Source organism: Parasteatoda tepidariorum, chromosome 5 (assembly GCF_982258835.1).
Source record: "Parasteatoda tepidariorum strain Cologne lab strain chromosome 5, Ptep-v5.0, whole genome shotgun sequence".
Classification (NCBI taxonomy): domain Eukaryota; kingdom Metazoa; phylum Arthropoda; class Arachnida; order Araneae; family Theridiidae; genus Parasteatoda; species Parasteatoda tepidariorum.
The window spans coordinates 60,754,501-60,776,562 of NC_141759.1; the positions used below are offsets into that span (position 1 = coordinate 60,754,501).

At 31.6% G+C, this 22,062-nt stretch overlaps 1 protein-coding gene across 1 annotated transcript in view; it reads right to left on the reverse strand.

The window, feature by feature from the left end:
* The window catches only part of LOC107455511 (fatty-acid amide hydrolase 2), a 68,546-nt gene that overhangs the window by 13,547 nt on the left and 32,937 nt on the right, over positions 1-22,062 (reverse strand). Inside the window, exons 5-6 of the mRNA XM_087164046.1 lie at positions 19,284-19,403; positions 16,027-16,181 (exon numbers count right to left, since the gene is read on the reverse strand). Coding sequence (XP_087020172.1) covers positions 16,027-16,181; positions 19,284-19,403 — 275 coding nt within the window. The remainder of the gene's footprint in view (positions 1-16,026; positions 16,182-19,283; positions 19,404-22,062) is intronic.

Here is a 22,062-nt window from a genome sequence, read left to right on the forward strand (position 1 = left end):
TTACTTTTTGCGTACTTCCCCATACCTCGAGACATTTTTACGCGAATTGAAGAATGTTTGCACACAATTATAAAATGTGTATATCCAAAGATAATCCCATGCAAAAATAAATTTTAGTAAATATTTATTATTTTTTTATTAAATATTAGTAAACAAATTTGAATAGTTTGAACAATTTTTCATATCATTTTAAAGTATTTAATTTTATATCGCAAAATACAAAATTTGAGCGAGATCGGTTGCACAGTTTCCGAGAAATCGAATTTTAAAGAAGTCGTATATTTAAAATTCCATTAGTCAGAAACCATTTGTAGCATATCTACCACTACAAAAATACGATCCCAATTCATTAGTATATAATACATGGGGAACCTTGTCGAGCGGTCGTTCACTGGGACGCATGTAAACTCTCTTTACACACATAGTATCCCCAAGAGATTTTGAGCGCGCTGATTGGCTTCCTCGGCAACGCCATCTGTGACGTATGGCTATTTCATTCTGCCATGCTTGTTATTTTCAGCATAAAGTGATTTCTATACTCCAGCTTTTGTGTACAAACTTGAAATGTCAGTTTTTTCAACAGAGAAAATGCCTTCTTCATTTAAAAATGAAGTAAAAAATATTTCCTCAAATACCATTACCCTTAGAAGTAATGTTCTAAATTTAGACGATTGCAATAGGCGGGTAAGGGAATTTGGGAAACTTACCAATACGAAATGAATTCTAGAGCATCCAAACCTCATGGAAGAAGGTTTGTTTGCAGGTAAATAATTAGTTTAGCTATTTTAAAAAAAAAATTTCTTTAATTTTTATGGGAAATGCTCTTTTCGTTAAATTTATGATTATTACATGCATGAATTCTTATGAAGCTAATATCCTTCTAATTTATTGAATAACATTGAAATCGAATTTAATTGCCTTGCTTAATTCTTATACCTACCATAAAATGAAAATTGAGTAGTTTTCGCTTGATATTTATTTAATTAAATTAATATTCATCGAATTAAATTAATATTTTATTTATTTTTTGTGGATTACTAAAATTAAATTATAAAATTTTAAATTTAAGATTTATTAGTGGCGACATCTATTATTGTAAATGAAAACTAAGAGATGTGCATTATGCCTACTTATTTATAACTTATTTTTAATGTTTTTTTTTGTTGAATGTTTTATAATACCGAAAAACTATTAATTGGCATCTAAGAAATCAAGCAATTGTCTTTTAAGATGCCTCTTTTATTATTTTTTGATTGCATGATTCCCATCAAAATAAAAGTCAATGATTATGAATTGTCCATTAAATTAATACCATAAGTAATTAGAGAATAAATTTACAAAAAATTCCCTCTTTAAATTCTAGTACATTTCTATTGGATAGTAAATATTTTTTTATTATTTAATTGCAGGAAATTATTTGTTTGTCACCACAGTGCGTTTATGAAAGTGCCACAGGAGAAATGTAAAAGAAGTTTTTCAGAAACTTTTAAAATTTTTTTGCTGAATTATAATTAAATTTTTTTAACATTTTAGAATATTTTCCTCTAAGATATGATAAAATCTTTTTTAAGTAATCAAACAAAATTTTAAAAATTTTTATATACATTTTAAAATCTCATATAATAAATTCAAACTTAACTGAGTGGTACTGCAATCATACTTACTAAATTTAAGTAAGAGTTTTTAATTTTTAAGTGCATAAGGATATTCACAATGCTACTCAATTTAAATATTAATCAATTCTTATTTATATATATTACATAAAAGCTAGCTAATAAAACTTTAATTTATGATAATTATTAGTATTATTATTATACTAAAATTATTATTAATTTTTATCATACTAATTTGATGTTTTACCAAAACATGATTGTTTACCTTGCATTTACCTAAAATTCATAACATTAATGTTAAAAAATATTAGCATAAAATTTAAAGCAAATTAGATTTAAATAAATGCGTTATTATTAAAATACAATTAATAACGCTGTTTAAATTTTTTGAGCAAAACTTTAACATTTGTCATAAAATTAGTATGAGAAATATACTGGAACTGATTTATGATTGATTTACATTTTGGGAACAAACTACGGAGAAATGTTATTGAGGAGGAGCTACAAAAAGACTTAACAGAAGGCAATGCCGAGAAAGCCAATCAGCGCTCTCAAAATGTCTTGGGGATACTATGTGTGTAAAGAGATTTTACATGCCACCGGGACGACCGGGTCGCATGTAAACTCTCTTTACACACATAGTATCCCCAAGAGATTTTGAGAGCGCTGATTGGCTTTCTCGGCAACGCCATCTGTGACGTATGGCTATTTCATTCTGCCGTGCTTGTTATTTTCAGCATAGAGCGATTTTTATACTCCAGCTTTTGTGTACAAACTTGAAATGTCAGTTTTTCCAACAGAGAAACTGCCTTCTTCATTTAAAAATGAAGTAGAATATATTTCCTCAAATACCATTACCATACCTGCCAACTTTTGCGCATTTGGCATAAAATTTTATTTTTATATTTAAAGTGGTAGTAAATATATACTATATTTTCTTCTTTAAACTTAATTTTTAAATGATTTTGATCACCACTATTCTCAAAAAAATTCAGCATATATAGTAATATGCGTTACTATCATGGTTGTCAGCTGATGTTTTTTCAAATACAGTCAATTCGCCATAACTCGAAGTACGATAACTCGAATATTACTATAACTCGATTTTTTTATGAGGTCCCGACCCTTTTATCTTCAATTTCATGTTAATTATTCTCGATTACTCGAATTTTACTCCCTTTAACTCAATTTTTTTTTGGATCTTTTAAAGCAAGAGAAAAAACCTAGGAGTTGATATCTTGCCCCTTCCTTTGCAACAAACACACAATGTCTTTCGCACTCTTCATGGAGAAGCTAAAGCTGTCCCTTTTGAAGTATGTGAACAGTGGTTAAATGAAACGTTACCAAATTTACTTCAAGGATACAGTTAAAATGATGTTTTCAATATTGAAGAAATGGGTTTATTTTTTAAATGTCTTCCAAATAAGACTATGATGTTTAAGGATAGAAACTGCTCAGGGGGTAAAATGAGCGAGGAACGTTTGACTGTCCTAGTTGGAGGAAATGCGTTTGAGACAGAGAAATTGCCCTTACTTGTTATCGGAAAAAACCGAAATCCCCGATGTCTCAAGAATGCAAAAACGTATCCCTTGGATTACAAGTCTAACAAAAAGTTTTGGATGACATCAGTTTTATTTGAAGACTATGTAAGAAAATTGGATTCTTAATTGGATTCGGAAATTCTTCGCTAAAAAAAGAAAAGTGATACTCTTTATGGATAAATACACAGCACATAGTGATCTACCTAATTTGAAAGCAGTAAACTTGCAGTTTCTCCCACCAAACACAACAGCAAAGTTGCAGTTGATTCACCAGGGTATCATAAAGTGCTTCAAACAGTCTTATCGTAAATGGCTTGTCAGAAAAATGATCTTAAATATGGTAAGCAATTAGAAGATTTGTAATTAATAAGCATTAATTAAATAATCCGACAATATTTTGAAAGTCCAAAACCGAAACTAACGGTAAGTCGAACTTCCGATATGTCGAAGTTTTTCGTCAGTCCTATCAGATTCGAGTTATCGCGAATTCACTGTACAACGTATTTTTTTGCGTGCAATTGAAATTTTTATTCTATTTTACTACCACTGGGAAAAATCATAATGGAAGGGATTAACAGTTGGCAGGTATGCATTACCCTTAGAAGCAATGTTCTAAATTTAGACGATTGCAACAAGTGGGTAATAGAATTTGGGGAACTTATCAATACGAAATGGAATTCTAGAATTTCCAAACCTCATGGACACAGATTTGTTTGTAGGTAAGTAACTAGTTTTGTTATTTTAAGAAAAATTTTGTATTTAATTTTTATGGGAGAACTGCTCTTTTCTTTGAATTTATGATTATTACATGCATGAATTCTTATGAAGCTAATATCCCTCTGATTTATTGAATAACATTGAAAATGGAGTTTAATTGCCTTGTTTAATTCTTACATTCGCTATAAAATGAAAACTGAATAATTTTCACTTGATATTTATTTAATTAAATTAATGCTCATAGAATTAAATTAATATTTTATTTATTTCTTGTGGATTACTAAAATTAAATTACAAAATTTTAAATTTAAGATTTATTAGTGGCGCTATCTATTATTATAAATTAAAACTAAAAGATCTGCATTATGCCTGCTTATTTATAACTTAATTTTAATGTTTTTTTTTATTTGTTAAATCTTTTGTAATACCGAAAAACTATTAATTGACATCTAAGAAGTCAAGCAATTGTCTTTTAAGATGCTTATTTTATTAATTTTTGACTGCATAATTCCCATCAAAATAAAAGTTAATGATTATGAATTGTCCATTAAATTAATACCATGAGTAATGAAAGAATAAATTTACAAAAAATTCCATCTTTTATTTCTAGAACATATACATTGAATTGTGAAGTTGAACAAAAAATCAACAAGGAAATCAGATTGTTGTACTTTATAAACTTGTTATATGATACTCGTTAGAAAATAAATTTTATTAATTATAGATATTCTAAAATTTTTTTGCTGAATTGTAATTTCATTTTTTTTAACATTTCAGAATATTTTCCTCTTAGATATGATAAAATCTTTTTCAAATAATCAAACATTAATTTTAAAAATTCATTTATATACATTTTAAAATCTCTTATAATAAATTCAAATTTAACTGAGTGGTTCTGCAATCAGACTAATAAATTTAAGTAAGAGATTTTAATTTCTAAGTCCATAAGGATATTCATAATACTATTCAATTTGAATATTAATCAATTCTTATATATATATTTATGTTACATAAAATCTAGCTGATAAAACTTTAGTTTATGTTTAATAATTATTATTACACTAATTAGATGTTTTACCAAAACATGATTGTTTACCTTGCATTTACCAAAAATTCATAACATTGATATTAAAAAATATTACACTGAAACGTACAAAAAATATTTTAAACAAATAATGAAAAATATTAGAATAAAATTTAAAGCAAATTAGATTTAAATAAATGTGTTATTATTGAAATACAATTAATAACGCTATATAATTTTTTTAACAAATCTTTGTCTTAAAATTAGTATGAGAAATATACTGGAACTGATTTATGATTGATTTATATTTTGGGAATAAACTACGGAGAAATGTTATTGGGGAGGAGCTACAAAAAGTCGTAACAGAAGGCAATGCCGAGAAAGCCAATCAGCGCGCTCAAAATCTCTTGGGGGATACTATGAGTGTAAAGAGAGTTTACATGCGGGACGACCGGGTCATCGTTATAGCAGAGGATCACTCTAAATCATTGGTTCTCAACGGGGGCGATGGGAGTATGCTGAGGGGCGGTGAACTTGTTTTGAGCAGAAGGGGGGCGTTGGGTATGTTTTGGGCGGTAGGGGGCGATGAGCATGTTTTGTCATTCAAATTTAAAACTTAGAAATAAAATTATTAAATTAAGTTTTATTTAATAAATAAAATTAATCTAAAATTAATATTAGAGAAAAAAAATTAGATTAATATAATAAATAAAGATTATCCGATACACCATTTGTAACAGCAATAAAAAAGAACTTATACGGCACCTATTCTCCGATCCGAACCAACACACCTCAGCGCATGAGTCTGTACCTTTTGCCTTTGACTTATTCAAGCCATTTGGTGAAAATTGAAGTCATTGCGCTTTCAGTATGAATTTTTGATTTGACCCGTGTTTCTTATAATGGTTTTTCTTAGCTTCATTACAGTTTTTTCCCCTGCCACCAATAATGTCGGTTAATAAAAAGAGGTGTCATCAATACAGTGCCACATACTTGAAGTTGGGATTTGTTCAATCAGTGTTGAACTCTCAACTACCCATGTGTTTACTTTGTAATAAAGTTTTATCTAATGAGGTAATGAAATCTTCCCGTTATCAGGAGCATTTGCAAAAAACTTATCCTGACAAACAAAATAAAGATTCGACATTTTTCATGAACATCTTCATTCACGCTTCTGAAGGCACCTTCGGTCTCTGGCTTACTAGCAACCTCATCACAAAAATGCGACGATGGTTTATTTAGCTTCTTATAATATATCAAAATTTATTGCTAAATCTGGGAAAGCTCATATACCATCGGAGCAGAGTTGGTACTGCCGTTTATCAAGGAAGTTTTAGAAACAGTTTTACACTATCCAGTCGCATCCATTGTAATAAAAAAATATACAGTGCGGTGACAAAATGATGAATTGGCTGAAGACGTAAAAATTTCTTTACGCAAACTTTTGATATCCAACGAATTTTTCCTTCAAGTTGATAAATCAACCTTGCCAGATTATGTAGGCTTTACTGTAGGCATAGGTCCGGTTTGTAAAGGTAGGTAAAATTATTCAAGAGATGCTGTTTGCAAGAAGCTTGATTGTAGATATCGAAGGTAAATCTATATTTAATACTTTCAAAAATTGTTTTAAAGAGAAAAACATTCCTCTTGCGAATATTATGTCTATTACCACTGATAGGCTCCTGCAATGGTGGGTCGACATTACCCTTTTGGAAAGGAAGGTACCAGATGTCTTAGCTATAAACTGCGTGATTCACAGAAAGCATTTAGTAGGGGAAAATCTCAGCAACCGTTTGCATCAATCATTGCAATATGCCATATATGCTGTGAACAAAATTCATTGTAATGCTCTCTACGATTGATTATTCAGACAGCTGTGAAAGAAAAACGATAAAGAATTCCATCACTTGCTACTATACACCGAGATTCGCAGGCTTTCCAAAAGTTTCTGTCTCAATAGGTATTGGAATCTTTTCGACTCTATGCTTGAGTTCCTCGAAAACAGGGATGTAGCTCTGAGAGACAGATTGCTAGAATTTAAGGAAGACTTTGACAAATTTATCTGTGAAATTTAAGGGTGATAATTTACATCTTCAAGGCAACGAGCTCAATTTGATCCCTACAAAATCAGTTATTTCTGCCTTTCTTAAAAAACTCATTTCGAGGAAGCAGAATTTTGGTTGGAATGAGTTCAGTCAAGCAGGTGAAATTCACTCTGATGACGCACAAGAATATTGTCAACACCTTCACTCTTTGTACATGAACTTTTCTGACCGTTTTAAAGATGTTTTGTTCCCTAGAAGTACCTCTATGGATTTATGGGTTCTGAATCCTTTTGTGAATATTGAAACAGCAGAGGTTCAGATTTGCGAGGAATTGGTTGAACTTTTAACTAAATAAACTTTGAAATGATGATAGTCTCACAGAATTTTTGCTTAAAGGTAACATCAGTCGTCTCTATCCTGGACTGTAGACTATCATTAAACATTTTTTAATTGCCTCCCCTTCCCCCTAGCTTGTCGAACGTGGAAATGTTGTTACAGATCTTATCACAAAAAGGAGAAATCGGCTCAAAATTGTGCAACGAGGGGATTAGCGTCTTCATCTCACTAAAAGTATTGAGCCGACCGTTAAGAAATTGGTTCTGAACCATTAAGTACAATCATCCCACTAACATAGTTACTTGAATGTTTCGCTGTTACTACTTTTTAGTGTTAAAAATCATTTTGGTTGTGTTTTTTTTTAATTATCTAATTGAGAATAAATTATTTTTTTAAGATTAGGTTTCTTTGTTGTATTTTTTTCATTAAACATATTCATTTTTATTATAACAAATAGCCTGCGATTACCAACCGCGAGAAAATTATCGAGTAAATGAGCACATTTAATTTTTAAAGAGACCAAACAAATTTAAAGCGTAAAGAAATTAAGATTTTGCTTATAATTCAGCACACCTCCCTCCGTCCCCATGCTCTAAACAACTGGTTTTCACGAAGGGGGGTATAGAAATATTGTTTGCTCCTTAAGGGGGCGGCAACGTTAAAAAGGTTGAGAATCTATGCTCTAAATAATACAAACATCAAGTTATATAAATAATGTTAATATGTAAATAATGTAAATATATGATATTTTTTCCCTATTTTCAAATCCTGTAAATATTTTTGTACATATCTTTTCAATTTATTGTCTGTTACATGCTATTGACTCAAGGGACCTTCCCAGTAAATAACACTATAGATAGCCAATCTATGTTAGTAAACTGCCAATACCTCCCCCCCCCCTGAACCATAGCCACTAGTCTCAGTTATCAGAAGAAGTGAGGAGCCCGCATTCGCTGTCAGGTACTTCGGCCAAATTCATATCCAAGCCAAACCTTTTTCATAAATAAAAGTTGACATTATCGATACCTAGTAGCCCCACATTGGTGACCATCGGACGTGATATGAACACGGCTACGTCAATGGATGGTCTCTATTGAACTGTTGACTTGTGACTGCAACATCATCCACCTCCTAGTGCTGTTGCTGCTTAGTTTCAATCACGTACAACGTATACACTCGACTGCTAAAGGCAACACAGGAGCGACCGTGATCTTAATACAGCTCTCACGATCAGCAAAAGTACGGTGATCTTAATACAGCTTTCCCGACTTCTCACAAAACAGTAATGAATCAACTAGTGGTATACGTTCATCGAATTCTATCAGAGATATAATTCTGGTGGGGAGTTGTGTAGCGCATCTACCACTACAAAAATACAATCCCTCCCAATTCACTAGTATATAAGACATGTTAACTCGATTCTATGGTGGGGTACCTTTTCATACATGAAGGTTGACATTGTGGATAACTACTAGCCCCACACATTCAAGCGACTTCGCTGAAGTTTTGTATTTTGCCTTGTAAAATAAAATATTTTAAAATAACGTAAAAAAAATTGGACCCTGCAATTCACATTTTTTACTATTAGTTAATAAAATAATGAAAAATAATAAGTGAAAATTAAAATTTATTTTTTTTTACGTGGAATTGTCTTTGAATAAACGAAATTATAATTGTGGGGAGAAGTTTTTAAATTCGCTGAAAATTTTCTCGAGATATGTCAAAACAGGCAAAAAATAAAACTAACTTTAAGGGGGTCAAACTTTTTACAGCTCTCCTGACTAAACTGTGGGGACCATATTCCCCAGATTTCAGAAAAAGGTATGTTTATTCAGAGAAAGTACGTTTTTCTGTCTGATTTTGTAAATTAAAATATCGTCTGCCCTAATTAATTATCATATTAGAGGCCACCCCTTCGAATCATTAAAAATAAGTCCTAGAACGTGAAAATCCGATCATTAGATCAAAAGTTTTTCAGGATGATCCATTTTTTTATTTTTCTGGCGCACTGTACATGTTTATAAGGAATGTGTAGGTTTATATACATACGTATACACTATGTGCTTTTATGAATACAATACGTAAGACAATAAACATATGATCATAACATAAACTGAATGTTTCATTGTCTTCTTAAACTGAAATGTATTATTGCCTTCTTCCTACTACTCTCTACGTAAAAGAGAAGTGGAGGCCTCGAGTGAATTTTTAAAAGTCCTTATCATGAATAAATTACTGAATCGCATGAAATTTGTAGCGTGTAGACAGATACAGACAATAGATATGAAATTAGCAACCGGAAAATATCTACGATCCGTTTAGAAAACTCATGCACTAGAAGAAAAAAAAAATTGCTCTTCATTGTTATGAATAGCAGACATTTTTCCAACTTTATAGAAAGCTGTGTATCTGAAAGCATCAAAGTGGCAAAATCCCGTTGTAACCCTGGAAGAATCTACGTATTGTCCTTCGTTAACATGCCAACTCGCTTCGCATTGTGGGCAAGTATTTTTCAGTGGTAGCAAAGTATACATACGTTAGAGTATGTTTTCAGATTTAGCAAATTTATTTTAAAATTAGTTTGCCCACCACTACATGCAGATTATTCAAAAGTTTATGTAAAGAGAGATGCCATCTTGCTCTGCGTTTAAGGAAACTTATTTTGTGTTGCATTTTCGGTACAGTAATTAAGGAATTCGATGTTATGTGAATATTGAATATGATTGAATATACGCGTCTTGAATCGGCGACATAAAATGTGAACTGATGCTGGTCATGCTCTACTGATGTCCTCTTCTCCCTTGCGATGCCGGTCATGCTGAATTGATGCTGATTATCCTGATCGTTACAAGGTGAGTGATACAGATTTTGATCTCGTCAGGTTCCTGAGAGACAATACTGACAACTGACCATTTTGATGTGTGGGTTTTGAGCCCGCAATTTTGTTTTTTCAAGTGATGCCGTATCATAAAACAGCTCGTGGTGGAAAGATCTCACTCTCCGGTTGTAATTCACCGTCGCATTGCAAACAATCCACGTCATTAGAAGAAATCGTTGTTACCTGTGGGATTTCAAAAAGATATATTCCACCAGTTGAACATAAACGTAATGACGATATTGTGGAGTTTTACACTCAGTTTGATACAGAGGAGCTGATTGGTTTAGATAAATTACTTAGCAAACTGCTCATTCAAATAAGATCAAGTTACCCTGGAGACTATGAATACTCATACTTCCTAAAACTGACAAATGCAGCTTATCACGTCAGATGGAAGACGAAAAACCTTCAAGCGGAAGAAAACAAGGAGATGAATAAAAAATCCTTTCAAGTCGAATCAATAATGACTGAAATTAATCCAAGCACTGAAGACATAACCATGGAAAATAAAGATGAAAACCTGAATACAACACCGAATACAGAAACTGACACGGACATCAATATTAACAATAGTACAGAACCACCTGCAAAGAAAAGAAAAAAGAAGAAGAAAAAGCAAAATGTAATCAAAACAATTGAAGATAATTCTACACTCATGTCTACAAACAGCTGCTCTTCTTCTAGCCAACATAACATGAAAGATGACGTCACTATCTTGCCGACAACAAAACCTAAGGAGGAAACCGACAAAGTACGGGATCCGCCTAGCAAACCTGAAATAACACTGCAAGCCATATTTATTAAGGTTTTGGTCCGAGGCCTGCCTGTGGACTTTGATACAGATGCCATCAATACAGAATTACAGAAAAACAATATTGAAACCTTTAAAATAGTGCAGTTTAAGAAGAGAATGGGAGAGGCCTTACTGCTCCTTCCACTTTTTCTCATAATCCTAACATCAACGGCGAATCACCAAAGAATATTCGACGTCAACAACATACAGCAGATCCCGATCAAAATCGAACGATTTCGAGGAGGTCGAGGACCTATACAATGTTACAACTGCCAAAATTATGGACATACACAAAGCCACTGCAATGCACCTGCAAGGTGTGTAGAATGTGCTGAAAACCACAGGTCACATGAATGCAACAAGGACAAAACTACACCTCCAAAATGCTGTAATTGCTACAAAAGCCACACAGTCAACTATACTGGGTGCGCATGGGTGAAAGCCCTTATATAGCAAGACGGAATAGAGAAAAACCTGGTACGTAAAACATTTCATTCCAGCATTTTTTTCGAAAAAAATGAAATATCTGTAACTATCAAGATTTCTTTTATAATTCTGGCATATATACAAAACTGCTTCTTTTCCAAGACAAAGTAAATATTCTTGAAAAATTTTAAAAAAGAATAAGTAAACTCCTCCCCTAAACTAGCTATAACTGAAATGGTTTTACTACCAGCCTTTTCTCTTTTCCTTCTCGCTTTCAACCCTGTGGATGCGAGACCCGTCCCAGCAGAAGGAGCCTTCGAACAACATCAAATTCGACGCCTAAACTTGTTAACCGATTAGTGTCTTTAATCAAAGAATTACAGGAATTGCTCAAAAATGAAGAAGTGCTCCGCCTTCTGCGGGGGATCATCGGGGAAATATCTCAATCCCAGTGAGTTCTATTTTTATTTTCAAGACTCTCAAGTTAAATTCACTGAACTTTTCACAGCAGACTTTCACTTAAGTTAAATTAAATTACATTAAGAATTATTTTCAGATAATATAGCCAATTTATGCATACATATATATTAACTTATGCATGTTAAATTCTCTTGAAAATTCTATTGTATTTAATGAGCAATACTTCTCTGATAAAATATATTCACTGCATTTTCTCCAAATATGTTATTTTATCATGTATCAAGGTATGATTTATATTCATCAATTATGCCTTTCATTTTTCAAAAATCAATTACTGAACATATCAAATCATGTTTTATCTTTAATTTTTAATTTAAGTCAACAATCAATATTTCTAGTGTTAAGTAAAAACGTCAATTTGTCATATTAAATTTTTTCATTGTTTTATTATTTCACAAGCAAACGGCTTGATTTTTTTATGGCTACCACAATGTATTCGAATGAACTTCAATGTATGTCATAATTAAATAAGTGCTAGTTAAAATATAGAAATTTAATTAGTGACATATGTATCAATTTATGTTAATATTTATTTATGTCAACTTATATATATATATATATATATATATATATATATATATATATATATATATATATATATATATATATATATATATATATATATATATATATATATATATATATATATATATATGTCAAATTATGTTTATATTTACATATGTCAACTTAGATTCGATGAATCAGATATTCAAATGTTATATTTACTCAAGCAAAGTGCTTGTTTTTCTATTAGCTACCACATCGACTGCTAAATTCAAAATGTTATTACCATAAATTTTCTGTGAATTTCTAGATGTATGGGATAGGGGACGCTAAGTGGTCCAGGTGCCCAATTTTTGTAAATGAAGTAAAAGTAAAGAGGTTCAGTAATTAACTGAACCGGTAACTCGATTCGCGCTCCCGTGCCACAGGTCCTGGGCTCGATCCTCGGGCCGGGCAAGGCTGACTCAGCTTTTCATCCCTTCAGTGGGTCGATAAATGAGTACCAAGCATGCTTGGAAACTAAATACTAGGGGTTTCGCGTTCGGCTGACCACCTAACCGGAACATCTGCATTTTCCGCAACGCTACATAAAATTGATTTAAAAGTTCATAAGAAATGTTATTTTGTTCCTGTTCTATAGTGGAGAGACTATTAAAATTTTGGCAAAGTTACCTAAAATTCTTAAGGCTTTAATTTTTAATTGCCTACCACTTCATAAAATATTTTGAGAAAGCGAAGTTGTTAGCACCCCTGTATTTAAACTTAACTAACTCGAAGATGCTTTCCGAAAGTTTAAATATTTCTAAACTTTTGAAACAAGTGGAACAGTTGGCAAACATCTTAGTTTCCCAGGGATGGATACTTGCTTCATTTTGTAAAAAATGAAGCAAGAATGATTAAGTAATTTTTCCACCACTACATATCATAATTCAAAGTATGATATAATATGCAACATTAATTCAGTAGTCTCGTGGTGACTCATCTAAAGGGCAAGCGTAATTATCTTTAATCTACAAATTTTACAGGTTACTTCGCTACCATTTTTCCAGAAAGAGGAGCTGTTGGCACCCCTGGCAATGAATCATTGCCAGGGGTGCCATTCTTTTCATCGTTTTTAACAACGAGAGTTACACAGTTGGACAAACTTATAGAAACACTTCCGTACTCTAACGCTATCTAAACAATTTCTCTTTTAACAACAAATATTTCACGTGGCAAAACTGTTGGCAGAATTTGAAACATCCTGATTAAAACTTTTAGAAATTACGCCATTTTTACTAAGGCAAAGTTCAGGTCAACCAAAGGGAGCGTAGGATGTTAAAAGCTTCTTTTTTTCAATACCACAATCGAAAAAAGCATTCTAATATAAAAATCACAATCCTACATAATAATATCAATTGCTCAAGAAATAGAGCGTTCGCTTTCCAATGAACATACCGGGTTCGAATCCCATTCGATACGAATTCCGCATCCGGCTTGCATCGACCACAGTGCTGACGTGAAATATCCTGAGTGGTAGACGAATAATGGGTTAGAGTCCCTTGCCGTCAGGATAACCATGGGAGGTTCTCGTGGTCTTTCTCTCCATGTAACACAAATGCGGGTTAGTTCCATCAAAAAGTCCTCCACGAGGGCAAATTTCTCTCAATACTCGATCCAGGAGTTCCTTTGTCTTCTGGATTGGGTTCAAAATTTTGAGGGTACGGAGATGAACAATAGTAGTCGTAAACCCATAAAATTGGGTCGGCTGTTTAACTACGGTTATTAAAAAAATATTGCTGTTATTAAAGCTAGGAATAAATTATTTTCAACGCCTCATTTTGGTTGATCTGAATTTTGCATTTGCAAAATTTATGTAATTTCTAAAAGGAATGTCATTTATCATGTAATGTCATAAATACTATGCGGTTTATGCAATTTCTTTCCGAAAAGCCTTAAACGTGATGTTTAAATTTGTAAAAGCAATTTTTTCTTTCGTTAAAATCTTCCAAAACATTTGCCGCTAAAAGACAGATAGTTTACGAAAGTTACTATAGAAGTATTTCCACAATCCAAAATCATTAATTATAAATGAATAAATAAACGTTTATACTAGAAATAGAATTTTTTGCCGACTTCTTAAAATAAAATTTAAAGGAGTTCATACGCGCCTCAAAAGAATTAAAAACTTGTATCAATATTGTTCTAAAGAAAATGGAAATTTGGAATTAAAATTTCCTCAGCGAAAAACTAAAAAATTGCAATGAATTCCTTCATGCCACATCTGCGCATAAATAGTTTCAGTTGGATAAAAAAACAATTACTTAAATTGAGGTTAGTATAAGATTAATCAATGAGTTTATGAGAAAAAAAAATAATTTTCATTTTATAATCCTGGACAAAAACATTTTTTCTTTAATTTTGTAAGTTTCATGGTTTTTTCACTATAAGTTCACACAGGGTTCCCGCGTGACTAGTAAATTTTAAAAAAAGTGGTAACGAATATTAAACAAATGTCGTTAATTTAAATTTTGCGTAACTACCACTAAAAATTGTTTTCCAAAGAAAGTATGCATGAAAGAAAATCCCACCTTCTAAATCATTTTGATTCCTTTTTAGTTACTCAAGCAAAGTGCTTGAAACATTCACAGAGATGCCAACTGCTCTGGACACGCCAAAATAATTAAAAAAAACGGTAAATAACTACAAAGTAAATTTTGCAAATATTTGACCATTTTTGCTTGCTTTTTAAAAGGTACAGCATGACTTAAGTACTATAAAGTGGTGAATTATATAAGCCTACGACCTATTTACAATTAGTGGTGGATAAAAATCTACTAAATTGAATTTATTAAACCAAGAATCACAGTTGATAAACTACCACTTTAAAATATATATTTGCTGTCTGGAGCAAGTTGGCATCTCTGCATTCATAAAAGCAACTCCACTGCCTGCTTACCTCAATGCTAAACCAAAACAGCGTCAAAATTCCAGATGAAAGGGATAAGGGTCGCTTCGCGGCCCAGGTCATCACCTCCTACATCAAAAAGCCTCCACACGGTCTTTTATAAGTAGTTCGCACAGACTGTTTAAAAAGTGAACCAGTTTCGCGCATGAACCCAAAACCTTTTATAAAAGTAATTAGAGAATTGAAGTAGTAAGTAGAGAATTGAATCTGTAGTGGTTGACAAGTGAATAAGGCAAACCAATAATATTCATAAATAAAACAAATTTTTAGTTATATATTTGCTACCACTTTCTTATTTTAACTATGTTCTGTATTATGTGACTCGTTCGGAAAGTGGATATCCTTCACGGTGGTCTGATCGGACTACCTATAAAAAACCGTGTGGAGGCTTTCAGTTATAGGAGGCGTTGCCCAGGTGCCCAATAAAATCAAAACACTAGGACCTTCTGAATCACTTAACGACAAAGTGGTATCTTAAAATAAGAAATATCTTCTGGCGTTAAACTAAATTTACTACCACTGCTAAAATTTTTCAAGGTCCACAGGAATTTAGTTAGAAATAGAGGAATTTAGTCCACAGTTTGTAGCTGATAATTTAGAAAATAATGGCGATGGTGAATGCAGGTAACTCAATATTCAATTTGCTGTGATAATAATGAGTGTGTTATAATGTAGCGTGTCACATAATATTCAGTAATAAACTGAGGAAATAATTTCCTTACTTTACGCTCGATGTCAAGTTTCTCTGTGCTGTTCGTAGTCAGAATTTTCATAATCGGTACTAGGTCTTCTATGTATCTGCACATTGGTCCAGTTTCGAGAAATTTTGAGGTTTCTTCAGTTGGATTTATAATACATCCTCCATTCGGAACCAAACCTAAAATATTGCAAAACTGTTATCAGAGAGGGAAATTTGTGCCACATCCGAAAATCCTGTTCTCATAACACTGAAAATAAATTGCAGAATTTTAAGTCACATTTATAAAATGTTTGCTAAATTTATGAATCAAATTTTTTTTCTAAAAAAAAAACCTCTTTCACGCATTTCTACTAGATAAATTCTGTTTAAGATTTCATTGCTTTTAACTGAAAAATATTCTTAACAGTAATACTTGAAATGGTAATATTTTTATTAAAAATAAACTGCAAAAATTATTTTTAATTTAAATATTACTATATAGACGCCAACTTCTGCGGATTCTCCTTAGTTTCCAGAAAATATTTTCATAGTAGCAAAGGTAATGTATTTATTATTTATAATTCAATAAATTAGAATTGAAAGAATGTAATTTACCACTAAACATAAGTATATATACTTCCTTTTCAGAAAAGAATCACATCTACAGGTACTAGACACTACTTCCTTACGGAGGTAGCCTCATTGGCCAGGTACTCCATCTCACCTTCTACTAGTTTCCTCTCCGGACAAGAAATAAATATTTTCGAGTGGTAGTCTTTTAATGCATGATTCTGGACAAAAGTGAATTCGATTTATGGGATTTTTACTCACCACTCTTTCTAAATAGTTCAAAGGCTTATCCGACAGGCAACTTCATTGAAGTTAAGAGATGTTAAACCTTATAAACTGGTGGCAAAATTAACCAAAAATCTGAAATTTTAGCTAGAGTAGTTCTCAACCGTGTTTCAAAAACAGTGTTATCAAATCCAAAGCAGTTGACATCCACTCAAGCGAGAACTTATAAAACACAAAAGCTAAAGACCGAAATTTTTCTGCAGCAATGGATAAATAATTGTTAGTTAAAGAATAAGAAATTCTTAAAAATACTTACCCTTCCCGGTACAATGTAGACAGTCTGACAACATGAATTCAATAAATGTTACAAATTAATAAAATGTAAAACTAACTGCTTTTAATCACTATTCTAAAAAGAACAAAGAGCTTAAGTATGTTTCTTTACTTAGAATGTACTGTCTAAGGTCACAGTTGCCTAATGCCTTGCCTGATCAAATTTTTAGCCGAAATTTTCTGTTCAGAAATGAGTTGAAATTGTAGAAACTTTCAATGTAGGACTATGAAAAAAATTATCGTTGTAATTCGAAATGGTCCAATCAAACAAGGAGAATAACTGTGTAGTTTTGTTTTAGCTGGCAGTAGATATTAGCTAACATAATTTTTTTTAACTTCTAATTTAACAGTTAATGATTCTTGAAGTTATTATTGAATCATGAAATTTTTTATTCGATCGAACTCCTCGTAATTTTTTTCAGACACTATTGTGATTTTCAGCTTTTCAGTCTCAAAGTTTCTACACGGTAAAGAACAATGTGACGGAACACGAAAAATAGAAAGAAAAAATTCACACACACACACGAAAAAAAACAATTAATTATGCATTTACTTTTGTACAAATTAGAATTTTGGAAAAAAATTCTCTGTTAGTTCATAAATAAATATGACCCTTTCAGCATGTCAAGTTTAAACTCTGCTGTTGCATTCCTGCGTCTTGTAAAGGGGCCCGTTGGGTATGCGTTCCGACAAGTTTAACACTTAATAATTCCTGAACTTATTATCGAATGATTATTTTTTCAGTCCTTCGTAATCCCTTCGTTAATACTCTTTCAATTTCCTAGTTCGTTCTTAAGTCTTATAGTATTTGCGCGGCAAAACAAAATGCAACATTAAATTGAACAGATGAAGCAGCGGTGGCTCTTACAGCTTTTTAATGTAGAAAGATTTAAAATGTTTTCAAAATCAAAAAAAATTTCACTAACAACTATTGTCTCATAACTTCACTTGTTGGAATGAAGAGAAAAAAAAAGCATTTTTAATTAAAACCTCATGATGCCAACTTTTAATTTATATTAAAATTTTTCTAAAAAAAAATCTATCATCCTAAACGTGTTGGGTTTGTTGCACTTAACGCTATTCCAAATCAGTGACGATTAACCCCTTGGGGACCGGGTGATTCAGAAAAGCATTCGTACCAAATCAGAATCAGAATGTAATTAAATAAAAAACGGTAACTTAAATGTAGTCGTTTCTAATTTGACAGACTTACTTTGCTTTTACTTTAACCCTTTCGCGCCGACTGTCACAAATAAGTGCCAGCACAAAACCGTATCAACCAGGGTAAAAAGATAAAACCAGTAATCAAAGTAATTCTTTAGCAGTTTATTTGTGGGCGGAGTTATAATTGTTTGATTTATTTAATTCACCATTACTTTGTTCAAAATAAAAGTATTTAGTTATACTTTGAATTAACACTGATTATATATATGATTAAACAAACATTAATTAAAGTAAAAGCAAGGAGTCTGTCAAATTAGAAACGATTACATTTAAGTTACCGTTTTTTATTTAATTACGTCCTGATCCTGATTTTGTACGAATGCTTTTCTGAATCACCCGTCCTCAAGGGGTTAATTATTGTTACTTTAATCATATATATAATCAATATTAATTCAAATTATAACTAAATACTCTTATTTTGAACAAAGTAATGGTGAATTAAATAAATTAAACAATTATAACTCCGCCCACAAATTAACTGCTAAAGAATTACTTTGATTACTAGTTTTATCTTTTTACCCTGGTTGATACGGTTTTATGCTGGCACTTATTTGTGACAGTCGATGCGAAAGGGTTAACCCTTTGGGGACGGGTGATTCAGAAAAGCATTCATACAAAATCAGAATCAGGATGTACTTAAATAAAAAACGGTAACTTAAATGTAGTCGTTTCTAATTTGACAGACTTACTTTGCTTTTACTTTAATTATTGTTAGTTTAATCATATATATAATCTATGTTAATTCAAAGTATAACTAAATAGCTTTATTTTGAATAAAGTAATGGAGAATTATATAAATCAAACAATTATAACTCCGCCCACAAATAAACTGCTAAAGAATTACTCTGATTACCAGTTTTATCTTTTTACCCTGGTTGATACGGTTTTATGCTGGCACATATTTGTGACAGTCGGCACGAAAGGGTTAAAGTAAAAGAGTGTGGTTACCTCTTGATGGCTTATGAGAATATATTCCAGTGAAATGAGCAGGTAGCCTTACACTTCCGAATAAATCATTTCCTAATCCCATAACTGATGCTGCAGCGCCAATTAGAGCACTTTCACCTCCTGTAATATGAGTCATAAGCTTCTATAAATAATCAAATGAGGGATATAAAAGCAATAAGTTAAAATTATTTCTGCTAAGCTACACACAAAAGATGTCAACTATATTGAATAATATTTTATTGAGTGGCAGACAATAAAAACTGAAGCTTACAGAATTTTTGATTATTTTGACAACACTTTAATAGTCTTCTTACCAAAAGAAGGTTAGAATGAATTGTATTTTTATATAAACTTTCAAATCTTTTGCAAGTAGTAGTGGTGTGAAAAATAACTTTAATTCAAATTTATAAAAGATGGAATAATACACATTAAAGCATTAACTTAGCTACCACTAGAAGTGTAGAAAGTTGGCAGACCTAGATATAGCAACCGTTCAGTTGCAAAATTGATATATATCAATTTATGTTAATATTTATTTATGTCAACTTAGATTCGATGAATCAGAAATTCAAATGTTATATTTACTCAAGAAAAGTGTTTATTTTTCTATTAGCTACCACATCGACTGCTAAATTCAAAATGTTATTACTATAAATTTTCTGTAAATTTCTAGATGTATGGGATAGGGGCCGCTAAGTGGCCCAGGTGCCCAATTTTTGTAAGTAAAGTAAAGTAAGTTGCAAAATTGGTCGTATACCTATTCCGCATTCTGCAATGTTGCCAATTTGCTGTTTTATATAAATAAAATAAAAATTCTAGTGGTACGCAAACTTAAGTCACTTTTAGTATGTTTATTTTAAGTAATTTTTCCACCCCTACATATCAAAAATTCAAAGTATCACATCATATGTAACTTATTTGAAAATACAGGCCTCCAAACTACTACTTTTTTTGCAAAATATTTTATAGAGTAGTAGACATTTTACTCGCCTTATTTTTTGGAAGGGGGAAACATAGCCTTTATTATGGGGGATAGTTTATTTTAAGGTAAGCAATATGTTACGCACTTTATGCTGCCATCTATATTATAGCTTTTTTTTTCTAAATCAAAACACCAAATAAAAAAGTCACGGTGTAGCAAAAAAAATTTCGAAATATCGAAATTATTATATATATATATATATATATATATATATGTGTGTGTGTGTGTGTGTGTGTGTGTGTGTGGGAGTTAGTGCAGCATTGGATAACGACGATTTAACAATCAAACTTAACACTTAATAGAAATAAAAGGATGGAAGGATATAACAGTGACATGTTTGGTGAGAGCTGCCTTCTCTCATTATCGCCCAAATGCATGTGAATAAGAATTAAATTGTCCTATGGTATAAAGTTAAGAGTTAATTAGTTAATTATAAATTCGGGAGTTTCCCTTCGGGACTGGTTGGCCTCTACTAGGAAGTAGTATCACATGATTTCTTCTCGGAATTACATGATAAAGAATGATGATGTAATCTTCTGAGATATTACACTAAGTTGCTGAAAGTCTACATATATCTATATTACTCTATAGTGAATTGCTCATTATTGAGTAACTATAGCCTACATTTACATAAAAATGCTCCAATTTTTTTACTGTCTCTTTTTTCCGACTACTATATTTACTGCATTAATTACAATCGTCTTTTGGCGGACATCTAATCAAGTAGTTTACTTCGAGAATCCAGGCATCTCTTTAAACCATTGGCCCCCTAACTTTCGGGCCACCTTACTAGCTTTCGCTGCTATCGGTGCGGCTTGCTTTTTCGACTCTTTTTCGGCGTCTTTTTTCGAGGTCGAGATCGACCGTGACCTTCGGGGTTACGAATCGACTCTCTCAATATCTTTACATGAAGGCGTGTTCTTTATTTCCCTCGTAGTTATTTGTTGCAGTAATTCAATCAATGTTCTATGTGAAGAGTAATTTGTTAGGGCGTTAAATTTCGTCCACTCGCCTAGAAATAGATATTTCTGTGGCATTGCCTATTATTTTGTAGCTTAAAAGATTTTGAATTTTTGAAGAAAATAAATAAATATTTTTAAATTATAATATTCTGCAGGACAGGAAAAAGTATATTACAGTTAATTTGACGAATTTCTTTTTTTATAGTTTTGAATTTTCCTTTGACATTAGAATTACCATTAAGGCTACATAGCATGTGATACTTTGAAATTAATGTGCTAATTGCTTTGAAAAAAAAAATATTATTTAAATAATCCAAGAAAAGTTTAGAATTGCTAAAAAGGCTTGTTTCTTTAAAAATTATGCTGAATTCGTATACTGATGTTTATTTTGAATATTTACTTTAAAATTTTTTTTTAAAAGTCTGGGATTATGCTCTATTTATATTTAATTTGCTAAATGTTTTAGCTGATGCAAATTGGTAAAGCTCAATCAATTACATTTTAGTGTAAATATTTTTTTTCGCTTAAAACTATAAAATGATGTTATTCGAACCATTTAAAAAGTTGCTACGAGGTTGCAATGCATGCAGTTAGACTGTTTTTAGATATTAGTTTATATTTAATTTCATTTTTGTCAACTTAAAATTCTAGAGGACAACTAAGCTCTATTTCTTTTCTTTTTGTCAAATGAAAAAAATGTTCGTTATTCTTTCACATATACAGAATATAATGCGCAACTCCTAATTTGTTTTGATTCAAAAATAATAATACACTATGTTGTATTTTAAATTCAGATATTTATTTTTTTTTTAAATTTCTAATTTATCTCAATATT